Here is a 20,282-nt window from a genome sequence, read left to right on the forward strand (position 1 = left end):
CTTGTCCTTGACAACATAAATGTTGTGTTGAAGCGTTGCAGAATTTACTCAGCACATTTTATTTCTTGAAGCACGGTGGATAATTTTGAAAGCCTTTCAACCATCGCTTTGCCGACTACGCAGAAATGATCTTGACATCATGAGCAATGATGCCAGTTAACGAATTTTCTCTCGCATCTAGTAGCTGATTTTGTGCTTGTTCAACTGGTGGCGGGTCCCATTTGGGCAGAAAACCGTGACAGGACCAGTTTGACATGACAGGACCAACCATGACAACGTGTCTGCAGGTTCTCGCAGTAACCAACAGCAAGGGGCTGGACCAACGTTACATGAAGAATCGACTGAAGCAGTGGGAGCACGTATACCCGTACGCAATGGGCTGGTCGCCTAGGCCTCGAGATGCTGCATCCCTGCTGCATCGTTACAAGAAGCTGGCTGCTGAGCTCATCAATGGCGACAAGAGTGAGTGATTCATATGAGTGCACCAGGGATCGCAAAGATAAATGTAGAAGTGACCGCTTTCGTGGATACTGTAAATGTACTGTGCTTTTCTTTTTTTTCGAAGCTTGCTTTTTGCAGTTAGTCGCAAAAATTTGAGAACGACTCGCAGACACAGTACTTTTAGTCACATGGTCTCGTCTATTATCTGATTGAGCTATGTCAAATGCTCAGTTCCATAGTCTGGAGTTCGAATACCTCTGTAAGGTTTTTCTTTTTTTTCTTTTCTTTTTTTTGACGATAGTGAGCTTGAATTTATCCTCCTCCAGTGCACTACATTGCAGGCTTGGAGTGACGCCTGACACCGGCAAAAGATGCCGAGAGTGAGTGGGGCTATACTAATCTAGGTACAACCAAATTTGGAAGGACCACTAAGCTTGAACACAGACACTCCCTCAACAGAACAGAAATTGGCCACCCTGGTGCAATATTCGACCGCTACCTTCCTGATGATTTCTACAATTAACCCATGGCCCTCAGTCTCCAGCAGCTACAGGGCACCTGACCAAGGTGGCAGTCAGACCTGCATCGCAGCAGAGGATCCTAGGAATCTCTGGGTGCAGACAGGCCGCCAATGGAAACTGATCCTGTCAACCTTTAACAGCCAAATTCTGTCGATTGAGGCTAGCTTAGCAGGACTCTTTCAGGAACTATCAGACGTTGTTTGGGATATCATCGGCCTTAGTGAGACTAGAACAACTGGATAGGAACAACCTTGCTGAATAATGGCCATGTCCTCTGCTATAGAGGTCTCCCAGATAAGAAGCAATATGGGGTAGGATTCCAATTCCACAAGGACGTAGCGGGCAACATTGATCAATTCTACAGCATTAATGAGATGGTAGCAGTAGTCGTAATCAAGCTTAATAAGAGGTATAGATTAAAGGTAGTACAAGCCTAGACTCCAACATCCAGTCACAATGATGATGAAGTAGATCAGTTTTATGAAGATGTTGAATTAGCGATGAGAAAAGTGCAAACTCGGTATACTGTAGTAACGGGTGACTTCAATGCAAAGGTTGAGAAAAGGCAGGCTGGGGAACAAGCAATTGGGAACTATGGCATCCGTTCTAGGAATGCTAGAGGAGAGATGCTGGTAGAATTCACAAAAAGGAATAAGCTTCAAATAATGAACACCTTTTTCAGGAAGCGTAGCAATAGAAAGTGGACCTGGAAAAGCACTAATGGAGAAACAAGAAATGAAATTGGTTTCATACTTTCTACCGACCTCAACATAGTGCAGGATGTAGAAGTGATAGGTAAGGTAAAGTGCAGTGATCATAGGTTAGTGAGAGCTAGGATTCACCTCAGTTTGAAGAAAGAAAGAGCAAAATTGATCAAGAAGAAACAGGTCAACCTAGAAATTTGCAGCACTGTTAAAACTGATCAACATGGCAAAAATAATTGATATTCGAAACTATAATGTGAGAAACACTGAAAAAGCCGTAAAAAACGGACTAGCGATGAGGTGAGAAGGGCCTTACAAGACATGAAATGAGGAAGAGTAGCAGGAGAAAATGGAATAACAATCAGTTTAATCAAAGATGGAGGAGACATAATGCTTGGAAAACTGGTGGTTCTTTATACGAAGTGTCTATCGACTGCAAGGGTCCCAGAGAACAGGAAGAATGCAAGCAATATACTAATCCACAAAAAGGGAGACATTAAAGAATTGAAAAATTATAGGCCCAATAACTTACTCTTAGTATTATATACAATATTCACCAAAATAATCTCCGGTAGAATAAGGGCAACACAGGACTTTAGTCAACCAAGGGAACAGGCTGGCTTCAGGAAGGGATGCTCTACAGAGGATCACATCCATGTCGTTAATCAGGTAATTGAGAAATCTGCAGAGTATAATAAGCCTCTCTGTATGGCTTTCATAGATTACGAAAAGGCATTTGATTCAGTAGAGATACCAGCAATCATAGAGGTATTACGCAATCAAGGAGTACAGACCACTTAGGTAAATACCTTGGAAAATATCTACAGAGGTTCCACAGCTACCTTGATTCTGCACAAGAAAAGTTGGAAGGGACCTATAAAGAAAGGGGTCAGACATGGAGACACAATCTCTCCAATGCTATTCACTGCATGTTTGGAAGAATTAAGTATTCAAGCTATTAAACTGGGAAGGCTAATTAGGAGTAAGGATCGATGGCGAATATCTCGGCAACCTTGAATTTGCTGATGACATTGTTCTATTCAGCAACACTGCAGACGAGTTGCAACAAATTATTGAGTGCATTAACAGAGAGAAAAGATAATGATGAATAGCCGGGCAAGGGAACAAGAGTTCAGGATCTCCAGTCAGCCTCTAGAGTCTGTGAGGGAGTACATTTACCTAGGTCAACTAATCACAGGGAACCCCGATCATGAGAAGGAAACTCATAGAAGAATAAAAATGGGTTGGACCACGTACGGCAGACATCGTCAGCTCCTAACTGGAAGCTTACCATTGTCATTGAAAAGGAAGGTGCTGACATATGGGGCAGAGACTTGGAGATTGACAAAGAAGACCAAGTTAAGGACCGCGCAAAGAGTGATGGAATGAAGGATGCTAGGCATAACTTTAAGAGACAGAAAGAGAGCGGTTTGGATCAGAGAGCAAACGGGTATAGCCAATATTCTAATGGACATTAAGAAAAAAAATGGAGCTGCGCAGGTCATGTAAAGCGCAGGTTTGATAATCATTGGACCATTAGGGTTACAGAACGGGTACCAAGAGAAGGGAAACGCAGTTGAGGATGGCAGAAGACTAGGTGGAGTGATGAAATTAGAAAATTCGCAAGTGCTAGTTGGCATCGGTTGGCACAGGACAGGGGTAATTGGAACAGGGGTAATTGGAGATCGCTGGGAGAGGCCTTCGTCCTGCAGTAGTCATAAGATAGGCTGATGATGATGATAGAAGGTAGCTCTGCTCTGGACGAGTTGTTCGGCTGGTAATACCTGAAATATCACTCCTGGTGAAAATTATATATATATATATATATATATATATATATATATATATATATATATATATATATATATATATATATATATATATATATACACTTTGCGGTGCGCTGTGAAAGAGAGAAGATATGAGGAGAACCAGACTTGCATCCGGTTTGCTACCCTACACAGGGAGAAAGGGGGTTAAGGAATAAAAAGAGGAAAAATGAGAGAGAACGGCATAGTAAATTCATTTGAACTTCTGTTTAAACTTATGCTGATGGGGAGCAAGCAGGAGACGGCTAACGCAGGAGGAGAAACTTGTGGGTTTGCAAACTTCCAGTCTGTCTTAGTTTCACTATTGATAGCTTCTGTACGGCACTAGCAACGCACCCCAAAATTAGGGGAAGAAAGAGTATATCCGTGAGTATGTGCATATGCAGTCGAGCATGTGTTAAGGTGGCTTCACTGCAATAGGAGACCTTATAAGAGGAAGCCCACTTTAATTCTCTGTCTTTTTAAATGCACTAAACACAAAAATGCTTTCACTTGGATTAGTAAATTACCCTTCTATAACATCAAGAATGCCACTCATTCCACGAGAAGCTTGGCAAGCCAGAAAAGGCGCAAGAAGCAAAGACGGGTGGTGACGCCGCTTTGAAGTCCCCATACCATCTTGCGGGGACACCATGGGTTTCGACTGCGTTTGCTAATGCCTAGTTAATTGCTTACCGGTAAATGCACTATGTTGTGTTCTGTCTAGAGGAGCCAAAGATTTTGTATAAGTTTCGGGAACTTTCACTCCTCTCCCCCCAAACGACCTTCAAGTTTACTTTCAAGTTTATTCTCTCTTTCAATTTCATATACAGCATCTAAACATGCATTGCCACATCAGGAGGGAGGCTAGAGGCTGTGTATGCCTGACGAGGCCTACCCTCCTGTCGGTGACAAACAGTGCATTTGAGACAACAAGCTTTCTTCTAAGGTAACATCAAAATCGCACAAAAAAGGAACATTCACAATTCTGTACAGTATATAAATGCAAAAACTGAAATTCGTAACATTATGCCTATGTACCGCTACTCGTCCTAAATTCAAACATTGACCTGTGCACATGATCTCAGACCCAATCATCGATGTTGTCTATTCCTACCAACATTTTAAAGGTGAATTTCCTGCAGTTGCTTGCCACCTGCTGGCTAAGCCTACATCCAGTGCCGCTTAGTCGGATCTGCGACCAGAGTTGCAGTTCAGTTCCACCTGTTTTAATCCAGCTCAAAGAAATGGGCGTGGGCAGGATATGTAATGAGGAGGGAAGATAACCGATGGTCATTAAGGGTTACGGACTGGATCCCAAGGGAAGGGAAGCGTAGCAGGGGGCGGCAGAAAGTTAGGTTGGCGGATGAGATTAAGAAGTTTGCAGGGACGGCATGGCCACAATTAGTACATGACCGGGGTTGTTGGAGAAGTATGGGAGAGGCCTTTGCCCTGCAGTGGGCGTAACCAGGCTGATGATGATGATGATGATGATGATCTCCAGCACTTCCATGTGGGATATGATGATGGTGACTGCCACTGTCAGCAGGCCAACTAGTGCCATCTAGTAGTCTGCGATGCTCAGTGAAACTTTTTTTTCCGAGGTTTTTGACACTCCAAAGTGTGGGACCGGGCCTTGCACAAGTAAATACGGTAGTCCATTTGGAAGCCATTATGGCGACTGCACAGTGCCATTGTGAATGAACAGTAGGCTAACAAAGCCTCATCTGAAGGGATATAATGTTGGCCCCCTCACTTTGTATACAAGTGCTGTGCCATTTGCACTATCAAGATATTGGGTCAGATTTTATTTAATGCCTTTTGATACAGTATGCAGTACGTGCTTTGAACACTGATGATTGCACTAGCTATTGGTCAAGGAAGTTATGTGTCATACTGGTTCTGTCATCAGTGCCAAAAGAGGGAACAGACAAAAACAAACCCCACAGTTTTGTATTCTGCTCATGTTTATGTGCAAGCAGAGTGAATATGCCTCATCAGGGTATGCAATACTCAGAAATGATGTCAGGCAGTTTCTCCAGCAAAATAATTTGAGAGTGTGTTTCTTGCACTTAGGCATGCGACATGCACTGTCTCCTGCCAAGAGCACTGAAACCTGTGCGGTCACATCACTGTGGCAATGCAGGAAAAGCAGCCATATAGCGTATGTACACTTAAAAACTATACATGTGGGTGCCACTATCTCTCGCCTATGGATTCTCAATTATCACCTGAACTTTTCAGCTACCCGCCGTGGTTGCTCAGTGGCTATGGTGTTGGACTGCTGAGCACAAGGTCGCGGGATCGAATCCCGTCCATGGCGGCCACATTTCGATGAGGGCGAAATGCGAAAACACCCGTGTACTTAGATTTAGGTGCACGTTAAAGAACCCCGGGTGGTCGAAATTTCCGGAGTCCTCCACTACGGCGTGCCTCATAATGAGAAAGTGGTGTTGGCACATTAAACCCCATAATTTAATTTTTTTTTTACTTTTCAACGGTGCTGGCAACAACATATTGGTTAGGGAACTGTCTGACCAACCTTATACTTATACTGTAATGACCTTCTACTGCAAAGACCTTAACCTTATACTGTAATGAAAAGCACCTAATGGGAAAATATGCCATGCATACGTGCTAAGCTTTATGATTTTGTCGTAAAGTGCTTAGTTTTCAAGGCTCATCTACAAGTCTGATAAGTATGATAGCTTTACGATTACGATTGTTTCATTTAAGAACGAGGGTACCACTGCAGGCAGGGCGCTTCTTTGTGGTAGTGGCCAGCAGCTGCTGAGCTTCCTTTCTATTGGAAATGAGGAAGCAAAGCAGCAGCAAGGAGAGGAATCGGAAAGTAATGTGAAAGGATAGATTCTAAATCTGCTGTGCTTACCTATCCCAGAAAACAAGAAGTACCTAAGCAGGAACACTCTTTGAATGCTTGGAAATGGGGCAAGAAAAACACATGCCCAAAAAAAGAACTTTGCAGACAACTTTGACATCTCTCAAATCAATCTGAAAAACCAGCAATAGAAATAGAAAGCAAGACAAACCCCTTTGTGTTATTTTTTTTTGTTTTGTTGCCAACGAGTTCCATTTAAGCAGACTCTGCAGCATTTCTGATACTTCAAGGAGACATGGGGCGTAATGAGAATGTTCTCATGCATACATTACTATTGCACCGTTTGGATTTATCCTGCCAGTTGATGCTCAAGTGCCCAACCTGCTTTCATTTGCAGGCATAGAGCTCAAGCCTGTCCAATGGACGCAGTTCTTCCCCTTCTGTGTCGCAAGAGTGTGCTGGTTTGGACGGGATGAGCGCGATAGGAAGTACTGCCACAGTGAACTGGTATGGGTCAAGCACCGTCTCGCATACAGTAAGAAATGGATGGTTAGGCATTAAAGGGACACTATAGGTTAATATTAAGTCAATGTGGACTGTTGAAATACCATCCCAGAAACCTCGAAACGCTTGTTTCGTGCGAAGGAGAGACTTATTTCAATAGAGAATGCGTTCTGAAGCGTCCGCGTACCTCTAGCGCAGTTCAAATCGCCCGCTTTCCGATGGAGGAGTGGTGACGTCATGGTCTCATATTGACGTTGCGCCGTCGGTGAGTAAAACGGTGCACACAGACGGCGCTATGGCTTTTCTGCGAAAAGTACGAACGCGCTGCCAGAAACAGAGCCAAGACAGAGCCGATATCAGCGCGAAAGCGGAACTATGGTGGCTAGCGGAAGAGAAAGCACGCGACGATAAGCTGGTTCTTTATTTTATGACGCCAACTTCGACGCTCGTTGCAATGGACGACCCTGACAATGACACTTTGGCTCGCGATGCTGGGCTTGACTTCAGCGATTTAAGCACTGATGAACGTGACCTGCTGCTGAGGGCTCGCGCTGCCGGCGTCGTTGCATACTACTACAACGGCGGCCTGCTTTGAAAGGCATTCCACACGACTTCAGTAAGTCGGCGTTGAACTCGTAATCCTCTGGACGGAAGTGCACCGAGCACACGACGTGATTTTTCGGCTCTTTGCCAACGCGCAGTGGCAGAGGTATGGCACTTAACCACTTCGAACGGAGAGGTTCAGTCGTTGGCACACGGTGATAAATAACGTTGGATTCGCCGCTGCAACTGCCCTTGGCCAAGTTCCGCGGACCGTTCGCGCATCCCACGACATCACATGGACATGGCATTCTCGCTGCTTGTTCCAAATGCAAGTTTCACGAGCCAGCAGAACCAGCGCAGCACGACGCGATAACGAAACAACTGAAACTTCGAAGCATGCGCGGCGCAAAGTCGAGCGCGCAGAGTCGAGCGAAAACGAAACCTCTCAATCACCCATACTACTCAAGCGTAACGTCAAAATATTATTTTTTCTTAAAACCGAATAGAAGTAGACAAGTATCATTTTCTTCTGTCATATAATCTAATGAAATAATCTCTTTAATACGAGTAGTTGAGTACTAGTGACATACATTATGATGAGGAGTGCCTTCGTCATCGCGATAGTACTGGAATGTCACTGGGGAGTCTCAAATCGTGTAATAAACTTACCTCAATTTGACGGTTACTAAATCTTTGTTTGCGATTACGTTGACGCCTTAGACGCTCTAGAGCATTGATTTATCACTTTCACTTGACTTCGTAGTGACCTTTAGTGTCCCTTTAAAGCTCTGGCACACGAGGAATGAAAAGGTCAACACATGTGCTTACTATCAACAAGAAAATAGTAAAAAGTCAGCCGCAGGAATGAGTAAGTGTCCTAAGGTTGAGGTGAAGATAGGGATTTCATTAAGTTATGGGAATAAATAGCATCTTATGATTGAGAAGTGCCATAACAGTAATGCCATTGTTAAAGTAGGGACAGTGGGGCGAGTTGGTTTGGTAACATAATTATAAAACAGCGCCATGAACGCAGAGAAAAAAAAACAGAAAAAAAAGAAACAGCAGAAAATTTAAAAATTCACCAACGATTACAAGACTCGCTAATGTGAAATTTGAGCGCAGCTCTATACGGGTTTTCATTTCGCGATATATTGGCTGGTGCGGACAATGTCTCATGCGACACATTCCAAACGTAGTGAAGTGTGGCGTGACTGCCTCGCTAATCGGGAAATTGTGAGAGGCAGTGTGTGTGGGTGACACATGGGTGCGATTCACAGCAGCCGCCTCATACCGACCTCCACTCATGCAGCGCTTTGGTTAACAGACAACACGTAGAATGCGTTGATGCGTGCGCCTTCATGAACGGAGTGAAGGCGAGCGCATCAAGACACCCTAAGGACGTGTGCTAGCCTGGCGCCATCTTGTAACCATCGTTGCCATAGTCTGTCTTGTGCAGCACAGCGCTTTTCCTTCTCACGTTTTTGCCATACCCTCCTGCTCTGCTTTTCCCCTCATGGCTCATCTGCACCCTCCTCCTATGCTTTTTTCTTCGCGCTCTCTTCCCTCTTGCTGTCTTTCATCATGTAATCAGTGCGCATGGCCCCGCAAAAGGAGCGGAGGCAAGGGAGTGCATCGAGGCACCCTAACAATGCGCACTGTTCTGGCGCTATTTAATAGCCATCGTCACCATAGTCAGCATTGTGCGGGACTACGCTTGTGTTTTCATGCTTTTGCCGTATCCTCCTCCTCCACTTTCTGACTGATTGTGCCATTGCACCCTCCTCGTCCGCTTTCTTCCTCACGCTCTCTCCGCTATCGTCATCTTTCATCGCCCGCAGCGCTCTACGTTTGTTCTCATCCTTCACTGTGCTCATTCGCTTGGTTACGAGGTACGACAACAATGCTAACGCAGGAACGGGTGCCTAAGGGCCAAATTCTGAAACCTTAGGAAGCCTTCATCGTGTTTAGGCCACCTTATGTCAATTCTGAAGGCTTCTTTTTAGAGGCGTCCTTAATACATGCTTCCTTGGCACTCTCTTACTGTAGCTAGGCCCGAAGCTACCTTCATGCTTCCTTTCCTCGCTGGTTTCACTGAACGAGGGCCTTTTCGCAATGTTTGCCCACGTGATGCTCGTCTGCGCACATGCAATTACTTCCCGGTGGCCGGCTGGCTGGTGAGGAGAAAATGGCGGCTGGGAGTTTGTGCTCTCCATTCAAAGTGCAAAGTACAAGCAAACTTTGTCTGTGGCCTCCAAAATACCGCAGGGCATGCACTGGTTGCTGCACACAAACCGTCGAATCTCTAAGCCATATTGAGGTAGTACAGCTTCTTTTGTTAAGCCTACAGCAACAAAAAATTGAGAACCGATCTGAGGAACAGTTCCCAACTGTCACCAATACCTTACTGCCGAAGCATCATGACAGAAATCTAAAGCAAATGTAACTATCTGTTGAGAACGGAAGGGCGAAACAGCACAGGACGAGAACTTAGTATATCTGAAGCAAGCGCAACCCTCGCAAGATGTCCACGTTGCCTTCCACAAGGCGTCCTTACGCGTTTAAGTGTTGAATGTTAATCAGGAAAAAGTGTATGTGTTTATATATTAGCATTATAATGGAAGAAAAAGTATTGGGTGAAACAACTCTTGCTGAACAAAGAGGTTTCGTGACACTTATGACGGATACCCTCGAACCCTGGCACATGGAATCTGTTCTATACCTAACGAACGGGTTCCTGTCGTGAGGGCGTTTGAAGGAAGCTTTCAGAATACACTTGCTTTCTCCATGCATCCTTCGCTGTAAGTAAGCAGGAAGGGCTCCTAGAATAAGGTTATAAAGTGGCCCAAGGGAGGGAAGGTTTCAGAATTTGGCCCTAAAACCTGCGCTCTAAAAGCAAGACAGCGTACCATACTGTTGTTTCTTTTATCTCTCTGGATCTTTGGCACTGTTTTATTATTAATCCTATTAGCATATGCATAAGCTAGCCTTCAGCTATCCTCTGTGAAGAATTGTTATGCCTGAACCAAGATCTACAGAAACTGCATACCTGTGTCACTGATTGATGGGTTGGTGCTGCCTTCCCAAGAGCAGTTATTGTCTTAGCTGTTTTTTGCCGCTGTGAAACCTCTCGATATAAAGCCAGTGTTTGTGTTGTCCTTTCAGTTTCTTCTTTTGTCCATGTTTTATACACCTAATCTTAGAAGCATGAAACCTTAATTTACCAACTCATTCAGCTTTCTATCATTCCAAGCTTCAGCATGGGTTGTGCATATATGTCACTGGCTCTCATAGCGGATGACCTTTCTATTGGTAGCATTATGTTTTTTAGCACTTGCTGGTTGGGGGAGCCTGACAGTCTATATTTCATGCATCAGCAGGATTGCAAATTGTGCCACAGCTGTATAGTCAAGATGACTGCATGTACCTAGCATAGTTGCTTGATAACCATGGTTTCAGTTTCTGGCTGCCACAGCCACATTTCCAGTGGAGGCAGAATGGGAAAAAAAGCTTGTGCTATATTTGCGCATGTGGTAAACAAGTATCTGGGGTGGTAAAAATTGTTTGCAGCATTTTGCTAGAGTGTCTCTTTCCCACCTGTTTACTTTTGTTCGTTAAAGACCAATGGTAAAATTGGACAAGTTCACTGGTCTGAAATATGCTAAGTGTGGCAGCAGTTTCGTATATATCAGCTTCTCTTAGAAAAGACTGTGTTGCAAAATTACATATCATTCAGTATATACTTAATAAGATATTGAACTAAGTGTACAAAGTGTTCATAGATAATAAACGAAAAAATTCCTACATTATCCTGCAGCTTTTTGTGAGTATTGTGTGTACATACCAGAGAAAACAAGGGTGTGAGAAGTGTATCGCAAATTGGGAAAGGCGAGTGAGGATGGGGGGGTGGGGGGGGTCAAATCTGTTGCTGCACTCTCCAGCCATGTTGTCTATCGATTATTGGTAGGTGAAATTAACATCTACAATGCCACTACCCTTCTTTCACATAAGTTATGGTGGCAGTGTAAAGAAGGGAAGGAAATGTCACCATGTCATTCGTAACTTTTTCAGCAACGTTCAATTGGACATTCATGATCAGCTCGTGAGAAGTGTTTAAAACCAGGGTGTCTACCAACTGGGAAAACCGGGAATTCTCGGGGATTTTGAGTAGTCTGGAAAAACTCAGGGAATTTGTACCTCTATCAGGGAACATTAGCTATAATTTTATCGAAAGGGTCGAAAGTCGCGGTAATGCTGGCTCGAGTAACACAGCTAGGAATCGTAACGAATCGTCTTTGACGCCCTGTGGTCGGCTGGAGGTGTTGCCAGTGTACAGCCAACGACCGACTTTCCGGATGCCCGATAATTTGGACTGCTTCGAGGCACCACGTAAAAATGTACCCTATAGAGTCAATGTACGTATCAGAACGTCTGAAATTTCGGACGCAAGAACTCTTTGCCGTCCGATTTTCCGGAGGTTATGCCGCGGCCACAGGTCCGAAACAGCATTAATCAAAGTCAGCACCGCAGCCATTTTGATTACCTCGCCGCCTCGAACCGGCGCTCTCGCACGCAGATCCGCTGACAGCCGTAGCCACTTACCACTGCGGCAATGCTAGGCCTAGCTGCTTCCATGTTCGCTATGGAGCTTCTTGCCGTTTGGTGCCGTGTTTTTTTGTTGAAAAAATTGGCTGCTTTAAGCAATGGCAGAAACTACTGCGCCTTTGTGGTCCTCGCGATTGGCTTAGAAGCTTGGAAAGCACGGTGCGTTGCATAATCCCGGTTCCCGAAAGTCAGCTTCGCCTCTGTACAGAAATGTTACTTGGTGAAGCATACGCAAAAGTATTGCAGTGAAGCATAACAAGCGTGGGAAAGGGCTATTGTCACGGGACACAGTATTATTATACTGTGTACTGTATTATGCACTATTAATTATACACGCGTGCACCCGGTATTTCCTGTCACAGTACGAGCACCGATATGCCTAATATGTGTACCGACAGGCCTTCAGAGCGTTTTCGAATGTGCCTGTGGCAGTTTGAGTCCTTAACAACAGTAAACGACATGTATTTATTTTTTTCCAACTGGCCCATGTTTTGGACGTTATCGCGGCCCCTAAGGATTTCTAAAACTCGGATGTGGACTGTGCAACTGGCCATGAAGATGCTTCAAATGGTCCGTGGGGCGAACGAGTGGCGGAAGGAGTACAAGAACAGAAAGGATCTTCGCATTGAGGAATGAACGGAAAAGGAAGCGTGCTGCTGCCATTTTGAAGGAGCTTGAGCTAAAAAAACAAGGTGTTGGCTGATGCCGAGATGCAGGTGCCGCTCATCCAAACCAAAATAAACTCTTTAAACCAGTGTAGCACAACACTGAAGCGTCGTGCGTGGGCTGAGAGTATGTCAGGACAGTTGAAGTTGTCTTTACGAGCTGTTGAGAGAGAATCTCAATTGTGACAAAGTTTGGGCCTCATACCACTGAGCTTGCTATCAGATGATAGAAATAGCTCATATTCGAAAATATTTGCTTCTGTATGCATCTTCTTTTAATTCGTATTTGAGAATGTCCGACTAGATTTGCAATTTTTTTCGAAGACATTTTATTTACTGTGCATTTGGCAACCCCTCCCTTCTAGTCTCTTTTTGAATAACATAGACACTATTCCTTAGTATTCAAATTCGATTAAGTCGTTTGTTAAATTTTTTTCATATGCTTACTAGAGAGTGACAACATCAGGTGATATGGTTTCAGCCCGTCTTTACATAAAACATAGTTCTGCGGCACTCAGGGAATGTTTCAAAGGTACTCGGGGAAAAACTGAAAAACTCGGGGCATTTGGAAATATTAACTTGGTAGACACCTTGGTTTAGGTGTGCTCGGATATTTTATTGCTTTGCTTTTTTTAGACGCCTTCCACTCATTTACAAATGTAGTAGTTTGTCAAGCTTATGGCTATACTACCGTCTTCGGCTTCCAATAAAGACGTCATCTTTCTCACCTACCTTTCTCCAGTTTTCCTCCAGTATAAACAAAAGATAGATGTGCTATGGGCAGTAGGTTGATTAGGAGTGTAAAGCACATGTCCATTCGGCATCTGTGGAATATCTATGGATGTCTTGTTCTAGTAGCCCAGACGATGTCTATGAGCAGCCTAAAAAGTTGCCTATAGACAGACTATAAACCTTTCTCCAGTTTTCCTCCAGTATAAACAAAAGATAGATGTGCTATGGGCAGTAGGTTGATTAGGAGTGTAAAGCACATGTCCATTCGTCATCTGTGGAATATCTATGGATATCTTGTTCTAGTAGCCCAGACGATGTCTATGAGCAGCCTAAAAAGTTGCCTATAGACAGACTATAAACATTTGTCTAAATACTTCGTACACATTGAAATAAATTCCTGTACGAGCTCAAGTGCTGTGTTTTTCAATATAAATTTGCAGGTGAGGCACGCCTACGGGCGAAGTGACACACTTTGTGTGTTTGGCTATGCTGTCACCCGAGGTTGTCTGTTTGCCATGGTGGATGTCGGCGAGAAATGGGCATTACTTGGCAGTGTGGACAAAACTGATGGAGACGTAGAGGCAATGACACGACAGTTGTCCTTGAGCCTTGGCTTCCAAACGTGGGAAGAAGTCGGCTGCACTGTCGACATTTCCAAATTTGCACCCATGGAAGGTTGCACTGACGAAGGCAATTTATGCCTTGGAGACAAGGTTATTCTTAAAGGTAAAAGGTAACAATTTGGCTCTGAAATCTTCCCCACAAAACAGATACTTAATATGAACCACGAGACACCTGAAAATGTCTACAGTCAGTGTCACAATTGTCTTATGACGTTTGAAATATTCACAATAGCTAGAAGGTCCAGTATGGCCGGGAGTTTCTTGATAGCAGGAAGTCTGTAAGTCAAATTGGAATTCTTACTGTTCTTTTTTTAAATATAATCCATTTAAGGTACAGGTAATATTATCTAGACAGCTGAGTGGCTATACTAATGAATGCACTGAATAAGCGTGATGCAAGAAGAATGTAGTTTGCCATATGTGCGTCACTAAGAAAAGTAGAGTGAAAACATTTGCATTACCTGCATTATGAAAACTAGTAAACTGTGTGTGCCAGTTGGTTACAAACTCGGAATTTTTTCCCGAATCCTGAACTGTCTGTAATGCATGATTTCCTGATGTTGCCTACATTTCAATTTCCATTCTTTCAAGATGTGCCCCCATCAAGGATCACCTTCATGCCCCTTGGCTTAACCGATGGGACTGAGTACAGCTACAGCAAGGCTGTTGCTGCTTCTTCGGAACTACTGTCATCAAGGTTGCAATCTTGGTCTGAATCGGCCATGGTGGGGGAGAAATGTGTGAAGAGTGTCAGTGGCATTGAGGTTTATGGATCAGCGGCGCCAATTGATGATGCCTGCCTTCTGGTTGTTGACCGTGCGACCGTAAAGCTGGATGTTGTCTTCACAGGCTACTACCAGCCCCACACGACATCGTAAGATGCCATTTTCTCATTCTCACAACTTTCATCGGCTAGGTTTTAATTGTGCACCAGTGGGCCCTTTTTATTTGTCATCCCAGTCTTTCCACAAATGCCTGAGATGCTGCACACCCAATTCTAGTTGGCTGAAATCACTGCCTTGGGTAGTCCAGGATTGTCAAGGATGGGTAATCAAAGAAGCCCAATGATGCACTGTGAAGGCTCGGCAGCTAATTCATCACCAGCCATGGGGGACTTTTTTGGCTTGAAAACAGAAAGCCCACTGTCTGTAGTAGTTTCATGTATCTGCCAGGGTGTCTACCAAGTTGACATTTCCAAATTCCCTGAGTTTTCCAGGTTTTCCCTGAGTGCCTTTGCGAATTTCCCTGAGTGATGCAGAACTATATTTTATGTCAAGACGGGCTGAAACCATATCGCCTGATGCTGTCACTCTCTAGTAAGCACATGAAAAAAATAAAAAAGCGACTTAATCCAATTTGAATACTAAGGAGTAGTGTTTATGTTATTTAAGAAGAGAATAGAAGGCAGGGGTTAGTAAAATGCACAGCAAATAAAGTATCTTCGGAAAAAATTGCAAATGGAGTCGGACATTCTCTAATACGAATAAAAAGGAGATGCACATAGAAGCAAATATTTTCGAATATGAGCTATTTCTATCAACTGATAGCAAGCACAGTAGTATGAGGCCCGAACTCTGTCACAATTGAGATTCTCTCTCAACAGCTCGTAAGTCAACGTCAACTGCCCTGACATACTCTCAGCCTGTGCACGACACCTGAGTTGTGTTTCACTGCTTTAAAGAGTTTATTTTGGTTTAGGTGAGGGGCACCTGCATCTCGACATCACCCAAAACTTTGTTTTTTGAGTTCAAGCTCCTTCAAAACAGCGGCAGCAAGCTTCCTTTCCCATTTATTCCTCAATGCATAGATAATTTCTGTTCTTGTCCTCCTTCCGCCACTCGTTCGCCCCAAGGACCATTTGAAACATCTTGGTCAGTTGCACAGTCCACGACCGACTTTTCGAACTCCCTAGGGGCCGCGAAAACGTCCGAAAAATCGGCCACTTGGAAAAAGATAAATGCATGTCATTTACTGCCCTTAGGGGCTCAAACCACCACAGGCACGTTCGAAAACGCTCTGAAGGCTTGTCGGTACACATATTGGGCATATCGGAGCTCGCACTGCGACAGGAAATACCCGGTGCACGTGTGTATAATTAAGGGATACATACTGTGTTCAGTGGCAATGGCCCCGTCCCACGCTTGTTATGCTTCACTGCAATACTTTTGCGCAAGCTTCACCAACTAACATTCCTGTACGGAGGCGAAGCTGACTTACGGAAACAGGCATTATTCATCGCACCGTGCTTTCGAAGCTTCTAAGCCAATCGCGAGGACCGCAAAGGCGGGGTAAGTGCCATTGCTGAAAACAGCTAATTCTTTTAATAAAAAACACTGCACCCAACGACAAGAAGCTTCATAGCGAACGTCGAAGCAGCTAAGCCTAGCGTTGCCGCAGTGGTGGCAACGGCTGCCAGCGGATCTGCGTGCGAGAGTGCCGGTATGAGGTGGCGAAGTAATCAAAACGGCAGCGGTGGTGCTTTTGATTATTGCAGTTTTGGACCTGCGGTCACGGCATAACGTCCGGAAAATAGGACGGCGAAGAGTTCCTGCGTCCGAAATTTCACACATTCTGATAGGTTGACTCTATGGGTTACGTGGCGGTGCCGCGAAGCCGTCCAAACTATCGGGAATCCGGAAAGTCGGTCGTTGACTGTACACTGGCAACTCCTCCAGCCGATGACAGAGCGTCAAAGACAATTCATTACGATTCCTGTCTGTTGCTCGAGCCAGCATTACCGCGACTTTCGACCCTTTCAAAAATATTTCCGCTAATTTTCCCTAATAGAGGCCCAAATTCCCTGAGTTTTCCCTGACTTTTTCCAGACTACTCAAAATCCCTGAGAATTCCCGGTTTTCCCGGTTTTCCAGGTTGGTAGACACCCTGATCTGCGCTGCCTGAAAAAAGGCATGTCATTGTCTTCTACATTCCCCATGTAGTCAAGGTGAATATTTCCTTTGTGTAACAACCCCCTAAAGTGACTTTCAAAGGTCTTACAAATTGTTGTAAAGATAAATAACGAGAAGTTTCTAGGAACAAGAATTTCACAACCAGTTTATACCTTTGTATAAAGATTAGATTTTATTTCGCATCTTTGTTATGTAGTGGCATTTATGTCAATATAGGCAAACACAGAAACCATGAGATTTGTCAGCATATATAGAGCAGTTTGCGATAGCTCAAGTATGCTGTACTAAAAAAGTGACACAATTAAAATGTGTGTGTGTGGGGCTGCACAAGTTTCCCAAGAATGTTAATGCACTTCATCAAAACTGAGACTTGGGCGAGTTGGCATGGTTCCATCTTTACAAAAAAAAACTGCGAAAAAGACGTGGGCTATCAAGCACCTCTGTTTGTCGTATCTTTGATAGTCAACGTCTTTTTTGTTCCGTTTCTTTTTGTTAAGATGAATGTCAATGCACAGGTCGATGGCAGAATGCCACATGATTGAAGTTTAACTTATTTCGTGTTGTTTTCACATATATAATAAAGTAATAAATAAAAAACCCCAATCTAAATTATCAGCAAGCTGAAGACACTTAATACTCTGGCTTACACCCCTCATGAGGCTCTCTTAGTTTGTGAACACTTGGGCCTTTACCAGAGAGTTTATTTTGCTTCCATAGTCCGTGCCCACTACTTGCGAGCATTTTTTTTTTCGGGGGGGGGGGGGGGTGATGAAGCCACTGTAATGCAAATAACATCTACTAGTACCTAGCTACCTACCTACCTAGTACCATCTATCTAATACCTAGCATCTGTGGCCTTCGGTCTTCTGTTCTCTCTGTCTGGTTTCTTTTAGTGCTACATTGGCTTCACCAGGTATGCTCGTATCGTCCTGTATACACATGCTACACTGATGGCCGGTCACTGATGGCTGGGCAATGATATGTGCAGTTTAGTAAGGAGAATTTCTCTCTGTCCTATCTAAAATGTGGACTTGCTTCCAATTAAACCTGGCTTGAACTGCTTTTTATTCCATTCAGGCTCGGTGGCCGCAGCTCCTCAGGTGCACAAAATACTAGCTCCACAAGACAGCCATACAATAGTGATGGTCGTTACAGAGCTTTCAACCGACCTCGCTGAGTGTGACAGTGCCTTGGTGCTAGTGCATCTGCAGTCACCAAAGACGGCGTATTGAGATGGATACTCCACCATCGTACATGACTTGCAAGTGCCAGAGACTGGAGGCCCTCAAGTTATGTTGCAACATTCATGCTCACTGATGCCAACACCTTTCTACGCTTTATAAAAATTCTATTTATCACATCGTGAACTGAGCAAAAATAAATAGCAAGCATAAAAAAGGAATACGATGTACAGGTCTACTATTTCACACTGTGATAAGCTGAGCCTATCGTTCTGTGATTTGAGATTTTTCTGTCTAATGAATGCCCTCAAAATATGTATATGTGGCAGCTAATCACAATTGTGTACACTTCTTTTGAATAAAATTTTTACTCTTGATAACCAGACTTTGATCTCGTGGTTTCAGCTCGAAACAGCCTAAAATTGGAAGTAAAATGTGGCACTTCAGCAGCATATCACTGCATGCACACACATATATTTTCCAGGCTTTGGTAAGCAAGTAACATACCTTAGCGAAGCACCTGCATGGTTCTCAATTACTGTGGTATTTTTGTGCAGTCTACCGTCGTATATGAAAAAAAATCATAAACATTGTTTTTTGCACAAGCAAGCATAGTACGAAATTATTCGCTGTTGTATAATTCAACTCTGGAAAATGTTTTGTAACAAATACTTGATGCAGCTAGCAAAAAATCTGAACATTCTTGGCTTCAGAGGTGCTCTAAAAGTAACAAACCTTTATATCTCCATGCACTGCATATTTGTCTCACTTGAAAAATAGGAACCAAAAATATAGCAAGAAATTATTCATTACTTCATCACATATGTAAAGTTTGTACATGCAGAACAAAAAGGAAATGACATTTGAGGAGGTGATAGCAAAAAGAACCAAGGTCCCCTCACCCGTGCTTGGACTGGCTCCAGGGTGTCTACTAACCTGGAATTCTCAGGGCTTTTGAGTAATCGGGGAAAACTCGGGGCATTTGTGCCTCTATCAGGGAAAATTAGCTGCAATTTTATTGAAAGGGTTGAAAATCGCGGTAATGATGACTCGAGTAACGGACAGGAATCGCAATGAATCGTCTTCGACGTCCTGTCGTCGGCTGGAGGAGTCGCCAGTGTACAGTCAACGACCGACTTTCCGGATTCCCGATAATTTGGACGGCTTCGCGGCACCACCACGTACCCCATGAGTCTGTGTCAGAACGTCTGAAATTTCGGATGCAAGAACTTTTCGCCGTCCGGACGTTGCGGATTTTCGGGACGTTTTGCTGTGAGCGCAGGTCCGAAATGGCATTAATCAAAGCCACCACTGCTGCCATTTTGATTACCTCGCCGCCTCAAACCGGCGCTCTCGCACGCAGATACGCTGGCAGCCGTAGCCACCACTGCGGCAACGCTAGGCCTAGCTGCTTCGACGTTCGCTATGAAGCTTCTTGCCGTTGGGTGCCGTATTTTTTATTGAAAGAATTCGCTGCTGTCAGCAATGGCACGCACTGCGCCTTTGCGGTCCCCGTGATTGGTTTAGAAGGTTGAAAAGCACGGTGCGTTGCATAATGCCGGTTCCCGAAAGTCAGCTTCGCCTTTGTACAAAACTGTTACTTGGCGAAGCATACGCAAAAGTATTGCAGTGAAGCATAAGCGTGGGAAGGGGCTATTGCCACGGGACACGCGTGCACCCGGTATTTCCTGTCACAGTACGAGCACCGGTATACCTAATAATTGGCAGGCCTTCGAAGCTGTTTCGGATATGCCTGCGGCGGTTTGAGCCCTTAAGGGCAGTAAATGACATGCATTTATTTTTTTCCAACTGGCCGATTTTTTGGACGTTATGGCGGCCCCTAAGGATTTCGAAAACTCGGACGTGGACTGTGCAACTGGCCAAGGAGATGCTTCAAATGGTCCGTGGGGCGAACGAGTGGCGGAAGGAGTACAAGCACAGAAAGAATCTACGCATTGAGGAATGAACCGCTAAGGAAGCATGCTGCCGCCGTTTTGAAGTAGCGCGAGCTCAAAAAACAGTGTTGGCTGATGCCGGAATGCAAGTGTCCCTCAGCCAAACCAAAATAAACTCTTTAAAGCAATGAAACAAAACACTGAGGCGTCGTGCGCGGGCTGAGAGTATGTCAGGACAGTTGAAGTTGTCTTTACGAGCTGTTGAGAGAGAATCTCAATTGTGACAAAGTTTGGGCCTCATACCACTGAGCTTGC

At 44.3% G+C, this 20,282-nt stretch overlaps 1 protein-coding gene across 3 annotated transcripts in view; it reads left to right on the plus strand.

Moving 5' to 3' along the window:
* The window catches only part of LOC139056133 (2',3'-cyclic-nucleotide 3'-phosphodiesterase-like), a 67,422-nt gene extending 48,970 nt beyond the window's left edge, over positions 1–18,452 (plus strand). For all 3 annotated transcript variants that reach the window (XM_070534033.1, XM_070534031.1, XM_070534034.1), the window contains 5 exons: positions 288–462; positions 6,711–6,820; positions 13,800–14,085; positions 14,574–14,856; positions 17,969–18,452. In XM_070534033.1, coding sequence (XP_070390134.1) covers positions 288–462; positions 6,711–6,820; positions 13,800–14,085; positions 14,574–14,856; positions 17,969–18,068 — 954 coding nt within the window. In that variant the 3' untranslated portion in view covers positions 18,069–18,452. The remainder of the gene's footprint in view (positions 1–287; positions 463–6,710; positions 6,821–13,799; positions 14,086–14,573; positions 14,857–17,968) is intronic.
* Positions 18,453–20,282: the final 1,830 nt, after the last annotated feature.

Source organism: Dermacentor albipictus, chromosome 2 (genome assembly GCF_038994185.2).
Source record: "Dermacentor albipictus isolate Rhodes 1998 colony chromosome 2, USDA_Dalb.pri_finalv2, whole genome shotgun sequence".
Taxonomy (NCBI): Eukaryota; Metazoa; Arthropoda; class Arachnida; order Ixodida; family Ixodidae; genus Dermacentor; species Dermacentor albipictus.